At 56.1% G+C, this 22,480-nt stretch overlaps 1 protein-coding gene and 2 long non-coding RNA genes across 4 annotated transcripts in view; 1 reads left to right on the plus strand and 2 right to left on the minus strand.

Annotated features, from left to right (window-relative positions):
- The window catches only part of LOC132235979 (uncharacterized), a 272,119-nt gene that overhangs the window by 121,449 nt on the left and 128,190 nt on the right, over positions 1-22,480 (plus strand). The gene's annotated exons all lie outside the window — the stretch shown is intronic.
- BOD1 (biorientation of chromosomes in cell division 1) lies at positions 1,600-9,338 on the minus strand. Of its 2 annotated transcripts, XM_059699217.1 has the most exons (4): positions 8,844-9,327; positions 6,730-6,854; positions 4,606-4,802; positions 1,600-3,732 (listed from the first exon to the last, which is right to left on the minus strand). In XM_059699217.1, exons 1-3 carry the CDS (start codon positions 9,306-9,308, stop codon positions 4,607-4,609), a joined length of 786 nt encoding a protein of 261 aa, XP_059555200.1. In that variant the 5' UTR covers positions 9,309-9,327; the 3' UTR covers positions 1,600-3,732; position 4,606. The 2 variants fall into 2 exon arrangements, with proteins under 2 accessions (XP_059555200.1, XP_059555201.1); XM_059699218.1 differs by lacking the exon at positions 4,606-4,802 and having other exon boundaries at positions 8,844-9,338.
- Positions 18,424-20,697, minus strand: LOC132234363 (uncharacterized). Its single transcript, XR_009452891.1, has 2 exons — positions 20,146-20,697; positions 18,424-18,957 (listed from the first exon to the last, which is right to left on the minus strand). It is a non-coding gene; the product is annotated as an uncharacterized LOC132234363 (long non-coding RNA).

Consider the following 22,480-nt stretch of genomic DNA (forward strand, 5'->3'; position numbering starts at 1 on the left):
GTCCTGGGTGTCCAGGTCACCTGCAGACCAGGTGTTCCCAGCACAGGCTTCATGAGGATGACATGTGACAATGCTCCTTTGTGGAGATTTGATCCAATAATGTCCACTGTGTTTTCATCCTCCCTTGCCCAAGCGTTTATGCAGGGATTTGTGCTTGGAGTGGAAACCAGTACAATCCTAACATTAATAACTTATGGAATACTAGAGGCCCGGTGCACAAAATTCATGCACTTGGCGGGGGGGGGGGGGTGTCCCTCAGCCTGGCCTGCGCCCTCTCGCAATCCGGGAGCCCCAGGGAATGTCCATGGGGAGCGGGCCTACACCGTCAGTTGGACATCCTTAGCACTGCTGTGGAGGCAGGAGAGGCTCCCGCCACCACCATTGCACTCACTAGCTGAGCCCGGCTTCTGGATAAGCGGAGCTCCCCCTGTGGGAGCGCACTGACCACCAGGGGGCAGCTCCTGCATTGAGCGTCTGCCCCCTGGTGGTCAGTGCGTGTCATAGCGACCAGTCGTTCTGCCGTTCGGTCTATTTGCATATTAGCCTTTTATTATATAGGATGAGTTTGTTAGTTGCCACAGCTCATGAAAAGGGCTGCGTGGACTTCGACCCGATTTGGTGGGTACGTCCGGGGCAGTCTGACTGGTGTATGAGGAATGAGCCCCGGGCAGGGACCGTGGCTGACACTGAGCCACAGCAAGAGACACAAGCAGCGGGGCGGGTGGAGATGATAACGGTGTGACTAGAGAACACAGAGGGCCGGCCTGGCTCCCAGTCTGGGAGGTGGCCCCTCTGTTTGCTGGTGTAGCCAAGCCCGGGGTCAGCCAGGCCACCGGCTCCAGCGGGCAGGCGCCGTCCCAGGCCACGGACTCACTGCTTCAGCCCTTTCTTCTCTTCGTTACCACCCTCTGGCTGGTTCCTTCAGGAAGGAGCTGTCAGTTCATACTGTGTGACCTTGAAGTAGGGATCAGGTCAAAGGTTACAAGTAGTCCCTGAGCCACCAGGTGGGGCTGGGTGAGGAGAAGCAATAGGGACTGGGCAGCAGTAACTCGGGGGCAGATCATGGGCCTAACGAACTTGTGGCCACTAGGGAAGAGGATGGGAAGTAGAGGGCTGGCAGTGTGTTACGGTGGCGTTGCCTGTGATTGGCAAGGCTTTATAGGAAACAGGTGAACTCAGAAAAAAGCTCCAGTGTGTAAGCAGAAATGAAAGGGGAGAAGGCAAGCCCAGATAGTTGAGGACTTGTAACGTTGGGTAAGTGAATGATTGTGACCTGCACAGCATGTGACAGAGCCTCCATGCAGTGATCGGATGAAGGATGCCAAGCCCAGGCAGACTTTTCAGCTGGACAAAATGGCTCAGGGAGAACAAAGCGTAACACCTCATTTCTCAGAGAAGCCCCACAGACTCAAGATTTTACCCAACTGCTGTTCCATGCTGCGGGCTGGGTAAACCTGACCACATTCAGCCTCTGATACTTGGTTTCGCTTCTGCCACATCCAATCTCTTGCTGTTGTAGAACAAAAATAATTCTCCCTACAGAGTTCTTACCTGAGACTCTTGTAATAAAAGACAAATTAACAAGAGGAAAACACGAACAACAGAGTAACAGTTTATTAAACGTGTGTCCCTCATGTATACGTGGGAGATACCCAGGGAAAAATGAGTAACTCTCTGAGGTGGCTTAGAACTCTGGCTTACATACCATCTTAATTAGGAAGGAGGAAGGGGGATGTGTAGGCATCTTTGGGGAGAGTAAATGACTTTTAGGAAAGACAAATGGGCCCGTGAGTAGATGGGGGGTATGATAGTATGTGACAGAGTTTGTCTGGGTGTGGTGTGGACTTCTGGTCTCCTCTCCTGTAATAAGTCAATCTTCTTTGGTTGATGAAACTCCCAGAAAGGATTAATGACAATTCAGTTCCTTTTGGAGGATCTGTCCTTAGGCAGATAAGGGGAGTTCAGAGAAAACCTCTGCCAGCTTCCCTAGTGCCGTGGTCTTGACTCCCCTCCCCAGCCTGACAATGAAACTACTTTTACTCAAGGTATTACGGGCACTACTTCCTTTCAGTTGGGCTCACCTGAGCCAAAAAGTCAGTCCTCTGTGCCAACAGCGGTGTCTGTAGTTACTTCTGGATCCGATAACCATTTCAGATGAAATCATCTCTGGTCTATGTGACTCCTGACATAGAAACACAATGTCCTGTGCAGGGCGGGGCTGCCTCCAAGCTGCCAGGACACTGGCCACCTGTGGCTGACCCTGGACTAGAATAAGCAGGTTGGAAAATAATGGAATTGCTTCTATTCATCATTTTTAAAGGTACATATAGCTCGCATTTGTTTCTTTAACATTAGCAGTGTTTTGGGTCTTTTATGTAGAAGTTTGGTGATGTTTCTGTGACCAGGATGCCATGGGAACTAAGCTCTTGTGTATACCAATTAGCCGATGGTAGGATGGATTTTGCTATATTTTGTTTTGCTTCATGTTATAGTTTCCAAGAACCTATTGATGACGTTGTTAGGACTTCTGCAGGTGATAGGTTATTAGGTTAACAATATCCAGTAGCAGACTCACCTAAGAACCGAAGACCCAGGGTGGGGGCGGGAGGGGGGCACCGTGCTTGCAGAGCACCAGCCGCCTCAGCATCACCAGCTTGTTAGACACACGCCCAGATCCGACCCAGAAATTTTTCACTAGAATTTGCATTTTTTCCAAGATTCCTGGGTGATCCTCCTGCACTTTCAAGTCTGAGAAACATGAATATAAGGCACTGCCCTCAGCTGTAGACCAGCACTAACTGGTCCAGGGGAGGGGAGGACCTGCCCGCCACGTCCACCTGCGCCTGCGGCTTCAGGGCGACGGCATTTCCCGTTACTTCTTCCGACCCTTCCCCGCCGACGTCGCGCGCTGTGCACAGGAGTGGCATGTGGGTGGGGGAAGGGTTACCTTTCGGACCTGGGGTCTAAGATTTAGTGGGAGCCTCAGAGTAAGAGTATCAAATGATTTTATTATAAAACTTAGGCTATTTACTAACCACCCACTTCCTAAAAAATGCCAACATGAGAACACAGTGAACACACCCAAGACTTCCTGTCCTGGCAGGGCAGGAGGCAGCCCTGGACAGGGAGCCTGCACGTTCCCTTTACTGGTGTCGGGTGACCTGCATCGTGGGGTCGCGCTGGTCGCCGCTTCGGGGAAAGGACACTGAAGCTACAAGGTTCATGCACAAGAGGGTCACAACAACTTTAAAGCCATTTGATGTGCACGGCTTGTACACTCTAGTCTGCAACTCTGAGGAGCAATGCCAACCAGCCGGCCACAGGCCCCTCCCAGCTCACCGCGGCCCTTCCCAGGAGCTGCCCCCACGGGACTGCTCACCTTCCTCCATTGCAGCTTTTGTTCTTCCCCAAACACAAACCCTAGAGCCCACACACGGAGTCCAAGTTCAAGTATAAAGGTCAGTTTCAGGACAACCCTGGTTGATGTAGTGTTTCTTTAGTTCTCTGTAGTGTCTGCTGGTGTGGTCCCTGGGACGGGCTGGCCACGTGGCAGGGGCACAGAGGCCAGCATTCCTGCCGCCAAACTCGCTCCCCGATCAGCGTGGACCACGTTCCAAAGTCAAAGGTGAAATCAGCGACGACCTTGGCCTGTCTTCATCTGAAGCCGTACCGTATGAACCGAGTCCACTTCACCACTGTTCAGCGGAGCTTCCAGAAGATGCCAGGCGTTGTCTAAAAAGAAGAGAATCTATCAAAATGCTACACTGACTGAGGCTTCTGTTCCTAAAGGAATTTACGGTTAGACCAGGAGGGCGAGAGGGGACTGTTTTACGCCCGTGGCATGGCGGCTCCCACGTGGGCACCACAGGCAGCTCTGCCCTTGCCCGAGTGCCCCATGCGAGCCCGGTGCGCCCGCTTTTCACTCGCTGATGCTTCTCAAAGATAACAGACACCCCCAGGAACCTTACAAACAGGACCCGAAGCAGAGTGAGGGCGAGGAAGTCCAGTGGTCCCCAACGACGGCCAAGTGCAAGTCCACTGCTGCCACAGCCCAGACCCTGAAGGAGCAGGGCTTTGTGCATCCACAGCCGATTTTAAACATCAGTCCCAAAGGTAATAGAGGGTGCGCTGCCCAGAAGAGCCCTGGTGACTGACAGTGACCCTCAGGTCCCTTTAACCGCAGGACAGCCAGCAGGGTTTCAACCACTTCAGCCCATTTAGGGTGAGGCCGCCTTTGAATGCACTGCTTGATTTTATATCCAAATCGCAAACCCACATTTAAGCAATTTCAGAAAAGCAGGGACTCTCATTTGAATTTCCCTGGGGCACACCAGCCACCCCAGTGGGTGCCTAAGGCAGCGCCTCCCCACCCCAGCGGGTGCCTAAGGCAGCACCTCCCCACCCCAGTGGGTGCCTAAGGCAGTGCCTCCTCACTGACTTGGGAAGACGCTACCCTCAGCGCGCAGTGAAAGGACTAAGTGGTCGGTGAGGCCGGTCTGCTCATACTTCTCTGCAGACAAGACGGCTCCCCAGTGGTGGCTCCCCGCCATCACCCACTCGCTGTCTGTAGTCAGAGGAGACTGTCCGCACGAGGACAATACGGACCTTAGGAGGCGTCCTGGGTGGGGCCCGGGGCGTCCTGGCTCTCCGGCTCTGGAGGGGGCGCTGGAGCGGCTTCTTTCTTCTTGGCTGCCAGGAACTCATGGATGGCTCGCTCTATCTGTGGCCTGAAGATGTGGTTTAGCTTGGGATCCACCACCTGAGAAATGATTCTGTCCACTCCAGCTTCCAACATCCCTGACCTTGGGGACACAGAGATCACTGTTACTCAGTCACTCTGAGACCTTTCGTCCCCAGCAGTGCCACGTGGGAGCCCAGCCAACACCCCCCTGGTCAAAGCTGCAGCTACTCCAGTGGGTTCTTTCCAAGGCGACCCATTCGCTCAGAGCTCAAGTTGCTGTGTTTCCACTTTAGAGCAGCAGCTCCCACCAGAAGCTACCATCACGCCTGACGCAGTCTCCTCCACTGCCACCTCCGCCCCGTGCAGGGACCACGCGCAAAGGCCCGACCCAGAGAGTGAAAGGGACTTGAAGTGCTCGGTGACGGGCAGAGCTGAAACCGTCATCGCGCTGCCAGAGCCAGCGAGGCTCCCCCACGGCTCCATCTCCTTCACATCTGCTCTCTGGCCGAAGCAGGAGCCTCCCGCGGCAGCCTGGCTACTCCAGCCAACGCACGGCCACGTCCCACCGTTCCCGGGGCCGCGGCTGCGGCTGTGACGTAGAACACACACTAGGGACTTGTAGACAGACAGGAAACAGATTGGTTCTGAGCTCCTCAGGGGCTAAAATCCACCCCAACTCCTTTCTGAGCAGAGCAAAAATTAGACAAAATTTCTGGCAGGTAATGAGGAAGGTATGGTGACAGGAAACACATCCCATTTGAAGTTTGGAAAAGAGCCCACGGAGGGTCAAACCAAAGTGTTTCCCAAGGACTGAAATATGCGAACACCATCAAGAGCACACGGGTAGCTCTACTTCTCTTCCTTTAGACGTGAGAGCGCTTGGGCCAGGCAAGTCTTTACTTGGGTAGAACAGGCCCTGCAGTGACTGGGCAGACGGGGCCAGGAAACGAACGAGAGGACGCCACGGCGACCAGTGAGACGAGACACAGGCCCTGGGCGCTGACGCTGAGCGGTGGCAAAGTGCGCCCTGGCCTCGGGCGGGGAGCGGACAGCTCATCGGCAGGAAGCCTGGGTGTAACACTTCGCCAGGAGAGCCGGGGCACCTTCAGGGAGACCGCGTCAGGCAGCGCGTGCCCTCCAAGCGGAGCTCGAGACACTGCGAGGGCAGCTCCAGGCGCCCCTCCCTAGTCACAAGCTCATCACTTTCCAACTGCACCCGATCGCCGGCAGATTCACAGGGGTGGCCGCCTGACCAGGAAAGCACAGTGTGGATCAGGGGAAGCCAGAGCGGCTCGCTTTCCTGGAGAGGGAGCCTAACGCAGCAGGGAAATGGCAGACATCACGTAGAGAGCAGACTCGGTCACAATTAGGTTCAACAGCAGAGCCCGATGCCTGCGAAGCCTTCCACGCCGTGGACCCGGGACCCGGCTTCTGGGCCTGAACGGCCAGCCAGCGGCCGGTGCTGGGGCTGCAGGGTCTCACGGTGACAACGCTCCAGGCCCAAGTAGCAAATCTTCATTCCAAAACGGCATTAGAATTTGCCTCAAGTTCCAAACGTTAGCAAGAATCAGACAGCCCTACCGGCTTGGCTCAGTGGCTAGAGTGTTGGAGGGCAGACCTATGAGTCCCGGGTTCGATTCCAGTCAAGGCCACGTACCTGGGTTGCAGGCTCCTCCCTGGCCCAGGCCCTGGTTAGGGCGCGTGTAGGAGGCAACCAATCAATGTGTTTCTCTCACATCAATGTTTCTCTCTGTCTTTCCCTCTCTCCCCGACTCTCTCTAAAAATCAATGGAAAAACATCTTTGTGCCCAACCCAGCTGGAGTGACTCTGGATGCACCGTAGGGATGTGCACAGGAAGCCTCCGCAGGCTGGAGAAACCAGCAAGAATTTCAGCCGAGTCCGGTGCGTCCTTGAACGTGAGTTTTAGTAAGGAGCCGTCTGCTGCAGCTCCTGTGGGGCCACCGTCCACCTGGAGCGGACAGTGACCGCCCCGGCCTCCGTGCGTCGGCCCCGCGTTCCCGCCCTTCGCTCAGCCCCGCGTACTTACTGCACCACGCTCTGCCGCAGGCCGTTCCGCAGCTGGTTCTTGTTCATCGTCGGGTTCCATTCCTGCTTGTCCAGATGCGTTGACACAAAATTATCCACCTTCTGCCTCAGGTTCTGGTACGCTGGCTACAACGTCAGAAAGGGGCAAGGTGAGAAGTGACACGCACGGACGCTGTGGTCACGTCGTTGCGAACACGGCTTTTCACAGACGTGGCCTTTCGGGTTCCTCACTGCACTTCCACGGCCGCGCAGCAGGCAGACGTGCCCCCTTCCTCACGGCCGCCCTGCCAGGTGCTTCGCCATCGCACTCCCGTTCCCAGTAACTCTCCGAGGGAGGGCCTATGAGCCCGCTCCTGCCCCCTTTAAGGTGGGAATTTAGGCTCAGACCAAGTGAACAGCTTGCCCACAGGCCAGGCCCAGGCTCTTTCCAACCAAAGGGCTGGGTTCTCCACCGGCTCCATCGCTTACCAGCTCCTTGACTTCAACAAGCCCCACAGCCTGAGTCGCAGGCATTGCCAACTGGAACACGGCCGTTACCGCCCACCTCGCTCTCGGGGTGTTCTCGGCAACAAGGCTCAGGAAAGCCTCTGCTCCCAGCGAGGGCCCCCCCGGGCCCCCCCCCCCCCCCTCAGCCGGACACAGGAACGCTGGGGGAGGCCCTTACTGATTCTAGACCAGCTGTGTCAGAACAAAACGAGAGGGACTTGGTGAACACAAGGAATGCAAGCTCCGAGCCTCCAGAAACCTCTGGCACCGCCAGCTGCTCTTCTCCAGACCAGGTGTCATCCGTGCACTGCTCGCCCCTCCCCCCGTGGTGCCCGATGTGCTCTGGTCAATGGAATGTTAGTGGCTCTCGTGCCACGATGACCCTCCAGGGCACCCATGTCCTGGGCAGCCCCTGCCCCTTTAGTCTGGGACTTAGAATGAGTATATGTGCAGCAGACCTACCCCCAACCCATAGCGGGATCCCAGCCTTGGCAACCTGCAACCTAGAGCTGGGCCACCCAGCGAACGCCTCCCAAGACCAGCTGAGCTCTGGGTACACAGCCCTATAGCAGAACAGATGCCTATGATAAGCCACACAGATGTGGTTTAATACCCAGTGTCACTGTGGCCAAAGTCTGCTCACAGCCAGGTAAATGAAATCGCCAAAAGGATCAGCAGGCATCCACTCCACGAGGGGACTCTTCCAACAGGCCCAGAACACTGACTCACAGCACAAAGCCTTTCCACTAACCCTGGAAGGAGGAAGGCAGGGGGACGGGCGAGTTAAAATTCTCACGTACGATCTGCCCAGCAGCTCCTTTTTCCTGGCGCCCGCCTTCCCGTCTAGACCAGAGTAGGGCAGTGGGCACCGCGTTCCGGGCCACAGCAGAGGGCGGCTGACCCCACGCTAAGGCAGGCAATGCAGACATTCCCTGGGATTTTTTTTAAAAAACTGGAGCTGAGAGTCCCTTCCTGGCGGAGGAAGATAAAAGGGAGGAAGCTGGAGTAAGACAGACTCAGGAGCTGCTAGTAACCAAAGGGCGGACCTTGGCAGCCAGGTCAAGCGACGGAGCATCTTACTGGGGGCTGACCTATGGCATGAGCATGGAAAACAGGCACCAGATGCCCTTTGGCCAGCGAGGGAGCACAGAGCAGGGTGCCGGCTCCCCACCAGGTGCCTGCACGCAGCCGCGCGCGCGAGTCGGCCTCGCGGGGCTGGAGGAAAGGAGCGGGCAGCTCCGGTACTGATGGCGGCGCGCCCACACCTTCCTCGCTCGCTTACCTGGCTTTCCCCGCTACGAACCCGGCGAGGCTTGTTAGAGAGGCCCACAGACTCCCATTCTCGGCAAAGCGAGGGTGCAGGCTCTCGCGCCAGAACCGAAACCCCAAGGTCGGAGAAGCCACGGGCCGGGCCCCACCGGACAGCTCACCGGCGGGGCTGGGAGCCCGACCCACGTGCGCTTCGCTCCGCCGGCGCCCGGCGCTGCCCCCCAGCGGCCTAACCTCCCCGCTGGGATTTTCAGACGCATCTTTTGTTTTGCTCTCGGCTTTGGAAATGCAAAGCTGCCACCCGGGCGGCCTCCCGCCGGTCCCGGTCCCGGTCCCGTTCGGCCCAGGCGGCCTCAGTACCTTGGTGTCCACGTCGGCCAGGCAGTCCCGGCGGAAGCTGTCAAACAGGCCGCGGCTCTTGAGCTGCTCCACGATGAGCGCGATGAGCTGAGGGTCCCCGGGAGGCAGCGAGGCCGGGTTGATGGGGCCGCCGCTCCCCGCGCCGCCCGCCCCGGCCGTCCCCGCCCCCGCCGAGGCCGGGCCCGCGCCGCCGCCCCCCGCGCCCCCGCCGCCGCCGTCCGCCATGCCTGCGCCCCGGGCCCGCGAGGGAGACCCAATGCGGCTGCTTCTCAGGGGCAGGGGTCGGGCAGAGGTGGCGGAGAAGCGGGAGCCGGAGCCGGCGGCGGCGGGGGAGAGGGAAGAGGGGGCGGAGGAGGGGAGGGCGGCAGCGGGGAAACGGGGGGCGGAGGCGGAGAAAGAGGTGGAGGAGGCAGGTTGTGAGGCGGCGGAGGTGCTGGAATAAGCGGCCAACGCCGCCCGCTCCATCCCGGGCGCTCCTCCGATGACGTCACCTCTGGCATAGGCCTTGTGGGGCGGGAGGTTTGCAGCGCTCATCTCCGGCGTTCTTATAGGAAGAAGGCGGGCGGGCCGGAACTACAACTCCCGGCAGGCCTCGGACCCGCTCGCGGGCAGTTGCGGGGCAGTATGGGACTTGTAGGCGTGGGCCGTCGTGATTTCCACAACACGCAGGCGGGTGGCTTTCTGGTCCATCGCTGCAACCCTGGCTGTACATGAGCATCTCCCTAGGGTGCCTGATTATAAGAACCATCCGCGGGGCTGATTAAAGGGGTAGATTAACAGGTTCATCCCTTAGAGTCTCATCCACGTGTTCTGGGTCGGGGCCTAGGAATCTGTGCTTTTTAACCTGCACTCCCTCGGCCTCCTTGGACAATATGATGCGGGGGAATCGGGAAACAATGACTTAGTCAAATGTCTATTATTCAGAAGTGCTTTCGGGTTCTTTTCTCCACTTCTGATGTTAATAGTAACGCATGGTTATTTTAGAAAATTGGGAAATAATGGGGAATTGTTTCCCTAAATAAATTCTTTTTTACATATGCGGATTTCCTTCCAGGTGTTCAATATTGTCAATAATAACTAGCAATGAGAATTGGAATATACCGGGCATGCTGCTAAAAATTACACACACTACAACAATCTAAAAATGCAGATACTATTATAATTGCTATTTTACAAATGCAGAAATGGAGGCCCAGAGTTTGTTGCCCTGATCACATAGGCAGAAAAAGTGGATTTGAACACAGGTTTTCTGAATCCAAATCTTGCAATGTTTAACCTCAGTGATACTACATCCCAAGAGCTGGGTGGTATCATACACTACATAAGGCTTTATGGCCTGATTATTTTTTTTTTTTTGTAGCCACAATTGATACCAAAAAAATGGCTGCCACCACTATCCTCTCTTCCTTTCAGACTTTTGCCCCATGTTACTTCAACTGGGCAAACCAGGAATTATGTCTGCTGTTGTTATTCCTCACCTTAAATAAGCAGTGGAGGGGATGCAAATGATAAATTCTGCAATGTCTTTGGCTCCTGGGAAGAGGCAGGATAGGCAGGGATCCAGGATGCTCTCCACTCCAGCATTTCCTATTCAAGAGCGTTTAAATGAACCCTCTAACTGTTCAGGTGAGTTTATACTCATCCTTCAACATCAGCCCAATGTTTCTCATGATTAAGGTGAAGACAAGTGTTCTCTCCGTCTTCTCCATCCTTGAGCTTGCCTGATGTCTATTCCTACTTACTGACCCCACAGACACCCTCACCTGTAGCCCCCGAGAGCCATGCTCATTCTCCTCCAAGCCCCCGATCACCTGACCAGCCTCATCTCCATTCTTGGCACATCACACCTTACTGTTTCCTTAGGGAGAACTTTCCTGACTCTCAGACCTGATCTGGTCTTGTCTCACTGATGTAGACACGCAGAGCTTCATTCTTGTAGCAGTTATTATAATGGAAAAGGAATAATTTATAGGCTAATTGGGCACCTGTGTCCCCTGCTAGAGTGTAAGCTGGAGAGCTAGGACCACAAATTGTCTGTCATTGTGTCCCCAGCCTGTAGCACCATGCCTAGCTCAGAGTGAATGAGTAAGTTTCCGTCTGTTACCTATAGTCACGGGGCAGGATCAGGGGAGACGGGGGGGGGGGGGGGGCGGGGGAGAGAGAGAGAGAGAGAACGAGAACGAACAGGAACATGGCGGGGGGGGGGGTGGGGGGGGGAGTCACTTAGAGCCACAATCTTCAGAAAAGAAGTGTTATAGCAGGAGATGATGGGTTAATGTGCCAGGACCTAATGGGTTAGTGATCCTGGAGATTGGCAGCAGATGGTTCACCCTTTGGCAATCTCACTGCGGGTCATGGGACTTTGTGTCCTGGTTGCTGGAACAATGAGCTATGAGAAGTTGAGTTATGAGAAGGTGCTGTACCCTAGGCCTGTGACCTCCCCACTGGAATTGACAGAAGTCGGGTGGGAGACGAGGCATAAAAGTGATTAAGATTGGGGGCGGGGTTATTATTCATCCCAACTCGGATAGGAAACCATCACTGCATCCCACGTGCACGCCTCCCTTTCATCATTGTGTAATACACAATAATGGTCACCAGGGGGCGCCATTACTGCATTAGTAATTCAGGACCTTTAGCAATTTCTCTGCAGAATGTTGTTTTAACTTTTGCCCAGGGGTAGTCATCTCATTTTCAGGGAAGGAAAAAAAAAAATCTTTGTTGGATGTCAGCATTAAATCCGTGACAACGTGCCTCATCCCAGGGAATTGCACATGTTAAGGTGCTGGAATATTTTATGTCAAAAAGAACGTAAAGGGATGAAACCACCGCAGCCCAAACCCCGATCTGGAAGGAGAAAGGGCAGGAACTGGAAAGATATGAGGCCCGTGGTTGCCATGGGAGACATGAAGCGGCAGAACGGACGTGGGAATTTCGCGTGGGCGGTGCTGGGTTGGAATCCCAGCTCTGTCGCCTTGGGGCAGTGTGACTTGGGGAACGTTGGACCGCCCGAGCTTCAGCTCCTCGGGAAGGCGGGGAGGAGTAAGCACCATTTTGGCAATCCATTTGTCATGCCTGGCCCTGAGCAAACTTTAATACATGTGGTGGTCACGAATTTACATTTGGCTTATTCGATTTACCTGTCTCCCCCTCTCCCCCCAGCTCACCCCTCCACTTACTTTTAAATTTATGAGGGAAGAGATTGTAGGTTTTTGTTCTTCATCATCATTCCCAGCGGCCAGAACGGTGCCTGGTACATTAGGCTCTTGGTAAATGTATGATAGAGAGATAAAAAAAAAAGAAAGGAAGGAAGAAGGAAGAAAGGAGTGGATAGGAAATTTGTCCTTCTACGTATAGAATAAGGCCATTCAAAACATTTGAAACTGCCCTCAACCGAATGTTAGAATATAGGCAATATTCAGAGGGGTCAGGTCAAATCTAGTGAGCGGCCCATCAGGTATGGCTAAATCGGACTAGGAGGCGGGGGCAGGGAGCGGGCGGAGATGAGAAGTCGGTCTGTGGGTTGCCTAGGCAACCTACCAACCTCCCACTCCAAGGCCTCCATCCTTAAGCAAAGGCATTCCAGAGCCTGAAGACTGAGCACAGGGCCTCATTCAGACACCACGCCCACGTGGGGAAGACAGGTCGTTGGTCCTCGGTCATGTCCACGGCGCGGCCCTGTATCTTCTCGCTTCCATGTATTCGTCCAAAGGGCCCGGGCGCATCTTGGTGAACAGCAGCCTGAGCTGCTCGGGGCGGCCTGTGTTGTCCGTGCTGCCTCGGCCTCGTCTGCACGTCTGATCTCAGCCGCTTCCTTTCGTTTCTTCCTGACGTTTCCCAGCCACTCGCGTGACGGGCCGGATCCACACACACAGAGGAAAGCAGGACTTGGAGAAGCAGGAGTCCTCAGCACCCATCAATGCTGTCGCCGCCCCCCCCCCCCCCCCGAAAAGGTGCATCTCAGATAACATCTCCGGCCGCAGTGTTTTTAACACGTTGTCCTTTCGGGTTATTGTTACTAAAGGATGTCTAGCGAGAGAGGCCACCTGGTGGAATATAGGGGAAAGAGAGATGTTTAGCATCTGGGTTGGGTTTGCATCAAACCCCTTTGCTTATCGGCGGTGTGACCTAGGGCAGCCCGTGAACTGATCTGAGCCTCTGTTTGCCCATCTGTAAAATGGGGATGCTACCAACACCCACCTTTCGTTGTCACAAAAAATTAGAGATCAGGTATCCAGAGCCTGGTACACAGTAGGTCCTCACTGGCTAATAGTTAATAACAGGGTCTTGATACAAGATCCTCATATATTCAGGTGTAGTGTGTTATTGGGCAGAAATTTTGATTGATAAGCATCCAGACTTAACCATATACATAACTTTGTTTTTATTACTTTGTTAGTTTTAACCTTGTGTTGATGCAGAGAGCCACTCAGCCACTGGTGGGCTTAGTGAAGCCAAGTTCATGGTCAAACCCTGCTGAGGTCTGGACCCATCGTTTACCTTTGTCGTCACACTCAGCCATTTAAATATCCACATGACGCCCCTCACGAACTCTCCGTCGGCCATGGTAACCGGCACAGTTTAAGAAAGTGGCTAATTTATCCTCCTGGACCCGCAGTGAGGAGACACAGAGCAGGGACCCCAGCAGGCTCCGCATGGACATGGAGCAAGAGAGAGAAGTAAGCCTTGGCTATTTTAAGCCACTGAGATTTTTGGAACTGTTTGTTACTGCAGCATAACCCAGCCCATCCTGACTGATATAGCCCAGGCCACCTTCCACCAGCAAACCCACATCTTCTGTAATGTAAAAACCAATGAATGAATGACTGGCTGGATGCACGAATGAATCCGTTTCCTTCTCCCAGGCCCTATCCCTTTGGATCATGTCTTGGAATGACTACAGATCCACCGAGGCCACTGTGTGTCTCTTAGGCAGCTGCGGTCAGCCCTCCTCCAACTCTGGAGCTCCAGGGGGCTATGCTCAGCTCCTGGCTCGGACCACTCCTGGCCCCTCCGGTCCCTCCCCGGTGGGTGGGCTGCCTTCTGGTCACTGGCTGCTGCCACCTGCAGTTTGAGCAGCGAACTGCCTGCTGTGACCACACCCCAAAGTGGGGTTTCCTCCAGCCCCTAGGGGTGCTAGAGGAATGGACAGATCCCAGCGGCTCAACCACGGAAGGGAACTCAGGTCTCCGGCCGCCACGCTGGTGCCTTCTGCTTCTACCCCTGCCCAGAGGCCTTTGGTTGGCAGGTTCTCCCAGCTTTCTGCCTCCGGGCACCAGGCAGGGCCATGTGACTCGTTGCAGTCTCTGAGCCCGGACATGTCACTCCTGGACGCCAGCCTGGATCTGCTGCCGCGGGTCTCTCTCCTCTGCCGTGGTGGTGTTGGGCAGTATTTGAGATGGTGGCTGCTCCATCCGCCTGAGGTCCGGGTCCAGGGTGACCGGGATCCGATCCCCTAGCCGACCCTGACGGACAGGTAGAGTGACTAAGACATACGCCTCCGCTGGGTTTAAGCCAGTCAGATTTAGGAGTTTTTGTTACCACAGCATTCCCTAGCCCAACCCGGCTGGTAGTACCCATTCACCATCTATCTGGGTGCCTGGCATCTCCATGTCCTTTCCTTTTTGGGGCGTATTCTCCGCTTTCTGAGACCTACATGAAAATGCCAGACCCCTACTGTTCCTGCTTCCCTCGCGGCCGCGGTGCAGGCTCACGGCCAAGGCCAGCGGAGGCAGGGCCACAGCTGCGGGGCCCGGGGCAGTTCATGTGACTCTGCTGGGTTGGTTCTGTAGCAAGAGTCTAGACTGTGATTCCGGCTGTGCAACCTCTCTCTCCTCTGGCCGGCTTCCCAAGCCCGTTCTCCAGCCTCCCGTCTCCTCTGTGAACTCCCTGTCTGCTCTCCATACATTCCCTCTCCGCTTGAATCACCCAGAGCTTTCTGCTGCTTGAGACGGAGCGCCGGCGACTGACGCGGCCAGTTGGGTGGCAACGCGAGGCTGCGAGGCAAGCAGGAGGGAAAGACGGGGTGAGGTGCGGCTGACTTCTCTTCCCCATCGTGAGCTTCTCCTCTGAGAGCACCCCTTGCGTAAACCCGGAGCAGGCCAAGGGGCAGGGGGTTCTGCTCAGATGTGGTCAGCCTTTGGGCACGCGAACCTCACTTTTCTTATCTGTAAACTGGAGCAGATAGTAGGACCTCACTTTTAAAGGGTGGTAGAGAGCAATGCATTTGAAAGAGGATGTATGAGAATGTTCTAGAAAGTATCAGACCCCAATGCAAGTTTACCTGTTATTCTTGTAAGTGTTAGCTGGCCTGAATATGTCCGACCGGGGACTGTTGGTGGAGGTGACGGGGAAATGGAGGCGGCCCTTTCTGACTCCATTCTGTCCCTCAGCCCCTGGGAGGTCGCAGGCCAGCCCTCTCACCCAGGCCCACCTGAGCTCCGCCCAAGAGACCAGAGACCCCAGTAACGCAAAGATTCTCGAGGGGCTTGGCCAAAGCCAAGGAGCATAAAGGCGGGGAAGGGTATTCGGGATGATTTTTGCGGAGTTCAGAGAGGGAGAGACCGTCACCCACAGCCACACAGCAGCTCTGCTGCGTTTGGGGTCGCCTTCAGGTCTTTTCACGCTGACGGCGTGCCTCAGCCCCTGCTGTGATCCGAGGTGGCAAAGGCGATTTGGAAATACAACGACCCTCCCTCAAATTTATGACCCCAGTGTCACAGCAGCCTGTGACCCGCCGATCCTTGTCCCTCCCGGGGGACCCCGTCTCCTTCTCCTTCCCGCCATCAGAAGTGCTTTATGGGGAGGGTGGGGAATTGCTGAATCGATCTTTTAAAATGAGCACGGGATCCGAGTCAAAGGCTTTCGGGAGAAGAGAACTTTCTCATCCAAGCGGCTGCCCACACCCCGCGCCGCCTCCCGCTCGGCTGAAGCCTGAAGCGCGCCCTTGTTCTCGCGGCTCTGCCCCAGATTCACCGCCGCTCTCCGAATCCTTGGCAGTTCCCGCTGCCCTGTCCTGACAACCCCCGGCCGTGAAACTAAAGAGCGAGTCACCGAATCCTGCTCCTATGGCGTTGTCCTTGCCAGCGATCCCACAGGCAGACCTGGACGAGGAGCCGGCGAGGCCTGCGGCGGCTGGGACGCCACGGGAATGGCGTGGGCTGGGTGGGAGGCGGGAATGTGCAGCTGCCAGGAACGAATGGATGAGAGAAAGGGCATGAACTTCGGGCTTTAAATGGGAAAATCCCAGAGTGCTGAGCTGGCACCTGCCCGCCCCAGTGCCCTCTGGGCCCCGCTGGGCCCGGGGCTCCAGGCTGGCGGGCCGGGGAGTCACAATTTGGAAGGGAAATGGCTCCAAACTGGAGCAGCCCTGGGAGGCCCGCCCACCTAGCCAGCGTTCATCTGCCCGAACCACCCCAACCCAGCGTCTCCCCTGAGCTCAGACACCAGCACTAACCCCACATACCATCGCCCCCTCCCCCGACCCCCCCCCCCCCGCTGCCGAAGGAATTTTAAGAAATCCTCAAAACCTGAGGAATTTTAATTACCCTTAATTCAGGAATTTTGATTTTAATACCGTGTGGCAGGCTCACCACCAGTGTGTCCCTGAGTGCGGGAGGGTGGGCGCAGCCTGGCACCGAGTCCGGGCTCTTGGCCGTGGGAGCCACGTGGAGACACTGGGGGGTGGGGGGGGAGCAGCTGCATCCAGGGGGCGCTGTGGTCTGCGTTGTCCCCGCCGGGGTGCGGGACCAGGGACAGAGGCCTCAGCGCTGCGTCTCTGGGGCCATGGGATGCGGTCTGTGCCTTCAGAGCCCAGGGACCTTGAACAAGTTGCTTTACCCGCCCCCCCCACCCCCCCAAGTCTGTCTCCTTATCTGTGAAATGGGCATCACCATGGCAACCACTCAGGGAGGCTGCAGAGCGAACAAAGGCTGCCAGAGAGTCTGTGCTCAATAAAAATACAAACCAGCAGGGCCGTCCTCCCCCGGACCCAGCACCCCCTCCCACACGGAGACTCAGAGAGCGTCAGCCTCGCCCCAGGGGCTGGGGCTGGTCTCACTGCCCGCAGGCCTGGCCTGGGCAGCCGAGCCGGTCCTGGCTGCTTCTCTGAGCACTGACGCATCACCCCTCAGGTGATCACTCACAGACGTTTGCCCAGGGCCTTCCTGTGTCGCCGCCCTACACCGCCTGGGCCGAGAGGCTCGGTCAAAGGCGCCACAGTCTCAGTTCGTGCAGCTCACAAGCCATCTCACAAGCTGCCAACAAGCAATCTCAGGATCAGAATCATTGGGGTTCAGGGGGCCAGGGAAGGCCTCTGATGGGAGGCGGCGTTTGAGTCAAGAGCTAAGTAACAAGGGGCTGCCACGCCAGGGAGGCGCGCTCGGTGGAGATGCTCAGAGGTGTGGCCTCCGTGGACTGAGCAGAGGGCCAGGGGGGCAGGGGGGCTCGGGGAGCCGCTGGGAAGCCATTGCAGAAGTGGGCCCAGAGGATGGGCTGTGCTCCCACCAGCGCCCCCCAGGTCCCCTCCAGCCGCCCTTTGCCCGGTACCGACTGCGCCTGCGTTGAAGGATGGGCCTTTCAGGATAGAGCCGAGCGCCCGGACTCGGCACATATGTGTGGCCCACCGCCCAAGTGCATCCCCTGACCTCGGGGTCCCACCTGGGGGGGAGGTACTTCCCTGCCGCCGCCAGGCTCTCCTGCTGCCCTCCGTGCGTGGAGTGCAGGCTGCCCTGCTGGAGCCAGGACGCCCTTCCCGAGCTGGGCCCCATGATGGGCCCGTCCTCCAGGCCCGGTGTGAGCACCCCCATGATCAGGCACCCCGATCCTCGCTGCACCCAATGGAGGACCTGCAGCCACACTTGGAGGTCAGATCTGGGGTCCCAATACCATGTTGGCATGACCAGCAGTTCGTACAGTGCTGACCCCTTGGGGACAGGCAGCCAAGGCCCTCTGCTCATAGGGAGCCTGAGACGACTCCTGGCCAAAGGAGCTAAGGAGCTAAGAGGCATTTAATCCAGCCTCATTCATTCATTCATTCATTCATCCATTCATTTACTCATTCATCCATCCATCCATCCATCCATTCATTTATTCATTCATCCATATAGCCATTCAATAAATGATTGACAAGCACCTACCATGCACCGTGCATTATAGTAGCGTCAGGTTACATATTATATGCACACTAGAGGCCTGGTGCACGACATTCATGCACTCAGGGGGTGGGGGTAGGGTCCCTCAGCCCAGCCTGTGCCCATTGCAGTTCAGGAGTCCTTGGGGGATGTCCAACTGACGGCTTAGGCCCACTCACCGTGGGGGAGTGGGCCTAAGCTGCAGTCAGACATCCTTAGCACTGCCGTGGACTGCTGCTGCGCTCACCAGCTATGAGCCCAGTTTTTGGCTGAGCGACGCTCCCCCTCTGGGAGTGCACTGACCACCAGGGGGCAGCTCCTGCCTTGAGCATCTGCCCCCTGGTGGTCAGCGTGCATCATAGTGACTGGTCGTTCTGCCATTTGGTCGATTTGCATATTACCCTTTTATTATATAGGATAGAGAACTCTGGTGAACAAAGTCGAAGTGATTATGGTCCGCAAGGACAGCAGTAATTTTAATTGAACAAACACAAAATAGGCAAACCCAAAAACACATCATTCAGAACCACGATAAGTGACAGAGAAAGACAAGGACAAGACATGCCGCATATGCTGCAGATCCGCGTCTGGTCGAACCTGATCCATGGTGCAGGTATGAACGCCCAGGGGAAGGCCTAGTCAGGGACAAACAGCAGGGGTGCCGGGTCACCCAGGCGGCTCATTATCCAGAACTCAGGCCAAAGTAACCGAATACAAGCACCGTGGTGAGGGAAGGCCTGACACCTGCCGGTGTTGAGATCAGCTGCCAGATCCGCCGTTCATGGGGGCGGTTACATTCGATGATCGATGATCGTTGACTGGTGGGCGCCAGGCCCCCGGGATGTGAGCTGTTCGCTTGGAGGCCCTTGAATGTGGTTCATGCTACAGCTGGTTAGGTTTTCACGCCCGATGGGGTCAATTATACCTACATCTTCGTGCGGCGGGCACAGAGGGGGAGCTTCGCATGCCAGGAAAGTCTCTTTCTAGGTTAGCAAAAGAGAATTCACGCTTGAGAAAAGATGCTGTTTCTGCCTCCAATCTGATTTTGTACCCATTTCAATTCTAAGCACTGTGTCCCATTCCAGAGCAAAATCTCCCCCCTTCTCATCTTCTTCCTCCTCCTCCCTTCTCCTCCTCTTCCCTTTTCTCATCTCCTCTTCCCTCTTCCCCCTCATCATCCTCCCCTCCCCTCCTCCCCAGTCCCCTCTCTTTCCTCCCTCCCCTGCTTAAATCAATCCCCATTTATTTGCCTTTGATTTGGGGTGTGGTAGCGATCTGGAGGTGCAGATGACCCCGGATCCATGGACCTAATTTACAGGAGCGCCTCTGTTTCTCTGTAAGCCGGGGGCGGTTCCATACCACCTGAGCACGTGTTTGTTTTTGCCCGTCTTCCAGGTTCTGGGAGGGGGAACAGGAAGGAGAGGGACAGTGGCCTCTCTCTTAGCGGCTCCTGTCTGATGGAGCCCCGCCTCTGCTGAGGGCCTCTGTCTGAGGACACTCGAGACGACCGCAGCCGGACGGTCCATGCGGGAGAGGCACCGGCCCGAGGTGCTGGTGGGCGCCAGGGCCCTGTGGGTGGCAAGCTGGCTGTGGATGGTGTGATTGAACCAAGCCCCGACGTTTGGGATGATCTGGAATCGGCTGAGCCCGGACGGACCACCGACATTGTTCCCTTCCGTGGCATCGGGCAGAACCTCTGTACCAACCTTAGAAAGATGATGGAACAAGCCTGGCCGGTGTGGCTCAGTGGTTGAGCACTGACCTATGAACCAGGAGGCCACGGTTCGATTCCCGGTCAGGGCACATGCCTGGATTGCGGGCTCCATCCCCAGTGTGGGGGGCATGCAGGAGGCAGCTGATCCATGATTCTCTCTCATCATTGATGTTTCTACCTCTCCCCCTCTCCCTTCCTCTCTGAAATCAATAAAAACATATTTAAAAGAGAAAACAAAGGAAAAGAAAGATGATGAAACAGGTTGGGAGTGATGCCCCCTTTCCATGGAGTTGCTCACGTCTCCAGTGGGGTTACCTGCGGGCCGGAAGCGTGTTGGAAACGGAACAGGAGCGCCAAGGGGAGCGATGCCCCAGAGGTGCCCACGGTGCCGGGAGCAGGGCGCACCCAGCGCGGAGGAACCAGACACAGCTTCCCGCGAGGCGCTTTGTTCACTCACCTCCACAGCCGTCCGGGCGCTGACAGCCGCCAGCCCGCCCCAGGCGCCCGCGGGCACAGGAGAGCTGTGCGCCTCCACCGCAGTGACAGCTGCGGGGATCAAAGTGTGATGCCCCATCCCTTGTCTGTTTGCAGGTGCCCGGCGGGCTCGAATGGGCTGCCTCATCCGAGGAGCCCGCGAGGGTGGTTGCGTGGAATTGCGAATGGAAGGTGGCCCAGCTGACACCAGCCAACCCCACTGCAGTTTTAATCAGGGCTCCGAGCACCCCGGGCCTTCCCCAGGGTCGGTGGCTGCGCCTGGCTCCGTTGTTTTCCGCCTTGTCAGGCCCACGGAGGCTGGGCAGGCCGAGGGACAGAACAGACGCCCGGCAGGAATAAGCCCCCAGGAATAGAACTCCCTGCAGGGAACCCAAGTCATAAATATCTGAACATATTGTCACGCTTCGAGATCAGCTTAGAATGCACGACGCTACCAGCCTGCCCTGATTCTGAGAAAGTGGGCCAGGAAAGCGACGAGGGCAGGGATGCGCTCACCCCTGCCCCTTAATGACATCTAACAACAGTAATTATTGTGGTGATAATAGTAACGGAAGCAGCTCGCAGGGACTGAGTGCTTATGTGGGTCAGGCAGCCTTCTAGTTACCCGATGTGTGCTAATGCATTTCATCCTCACCGCAACCCCATGAGCTCGGGGGCTACTCTCCCCATTTTACAGCGGGGAAAACTGAGGCTCAAAGGGCAAAGGCAAGAACCAAGAGGTAATATGTTCTCAGATCGATGTGACCCCAGCCACCAGAGAACCTACAGTCTAGTGACGGGGTCAGTGGGTTTTGGGATAAAGAAACTGGCCACTTGCTGTAGGCAGACCGCGATACACGACATCAGCACAGCCAGGAGACGCAGCGGGTTAGGGAGGAGGGGTCTGGGCCTGGAAAGATTGGTGGATCCTAACCGTAGAGCAAGATGGAAGGACAAAGGGGGAAGGGACTCCCGTTGGAGGTCACGCCTCAGGCAAAGGCCATAACCGAGTCTGGCTAGAAGGGAGGGTCCCAGTGCGGCTAGAAAGGCAGGTGGAGCTGGCTGGGGAGCCTTGGGTGCCGAGTGTGAGGGCTGGACCTTTTGTGGCCGATGGAAGGGAAGAACGGAAACTCGGGGCAGTGGGGGCCCAGGCACTGCTCTTCCTCTGGGCTCCGGGGAGGAAGTAGGAAGGACACGTAGCCTTTGGAGGCAGGACCTCCGGTTGAATCTTGATTTCCTCTGTGAATTTGCTGCGTGACCTTGAGGAAGTTACCCGACCGCTCTGAACCCAAGAGAATACTTCCATGCATGTCATAGTTTTTTTTGGAGAGAATGAAATATGGTCATAGGTGTCAAGGGTGAGGTATACAGCAGGTGCTCCATGATGGTGGCCAGTGTTTTCATGTATGAATAGTCATACGAACTCTCCGGTTTGTTTACTTTTGTGTGTGTGCCTGTTTCTAAAGTCTTGCCCTCCTAGGACTTAAAGACCCACCTTATCTTTCTGGATGAACTCCCACTCAACCCTCAAGACCCATTTCAGAAGCTTTCTACACTGTGAAACCGTTGCCATTTCCCACAGTGCAGAGCAGGCCGCTCTCTGCCACGCCTGCATCCTGCCCTCCTCACATCCTAGGCTGGTTGTGTCTGTTCATGGTCGATCTTCTCAGCCAGGTTGGGCGTTTCTCCCCTTGCTCAGCGGGGCTCCTAGTGTGGTCTGCACCCCGGGGCGGGGGGAGGGGGCAGGGCTCTCCCAGATTCTTCCAGAAACTCCTCAAGGTAAAGAAATATTTACATGGTAAGGCCAGGACATTATTGGCATTTTCCCTGCTGTTGACACCTGCACTGGTGGTGGGAAGCTGCTGGCATCTTACGCAGGTCACCCACTGTGTCCTTCGCCATCACACACCTGCGTTAACACACAGGCCAGTTTCACTCAGGAATATCCTTAAGGAAGCAGTGAAGTGATTCATTTCATCAGGTCTCCACCCTTGAGTACCTGTCTTTATAATCTGGGGGGGAGTACGCATGAGCAGTTCTGTGGCACCCAAAGCACAGCGCTGGGAGGACTGTCGCCCCGAGGGAGAGCCCAGGCGATGGTGGGGCTTGTAAGCTGGAGCGTCATTGCTTTCTTCCTGGTCACGGCAACCTGTTCTTACATGAAAGAACAACGGACGAGCCATGTTGCTCTTCCGGTGAAATGCCTTCATTCCGCAAAATAGTCTATTTGTTTACTTTTAATATGTTTTTATTGATCTCAGAGAGAGAGGAAAGGAGGGGGAGAGTGATAGACACATCAATGATGAGAGAGAATCACT

This window comes from Myotis daubentonii, chromosome 5, assembly GCF_963259705.1.
Source record: "Myotis daubentonii chromosome 5, mMyoDau2.1, whole genome shotgun sequence".
NCBI lineage: Eukaryota > Metazoa > Chordata > Mammalia > Chiroptera > Vespertilionidae > Myotis > Myotis daubentonii.

Bases quoted from the DNA above. Each gene is read 5' to 3' on its own strand.
- BOD1 (XM_059699217.1), bottom strand. From the start codon at position 9,308: ATGGAGCGGGCGGCGTTGGCCGCTTATTCCAGCACCTCCGCCGCCTCA. The intron at 6,855-8,843 runs GTACTGAGGCCG...CTGACGTTGTAG, and splicing joins TGGCCGACGTGGACACCAAG to CCAGCGTACCAGAACCTGAG. The intron at 4,803-6,729 runs GTAAGTACGCGG...TGTGTCCCCAAG, and splicing joins CTGCGGCAGAGCGTGGTGCA to GTCAGGGATGTTGGAAGCTG.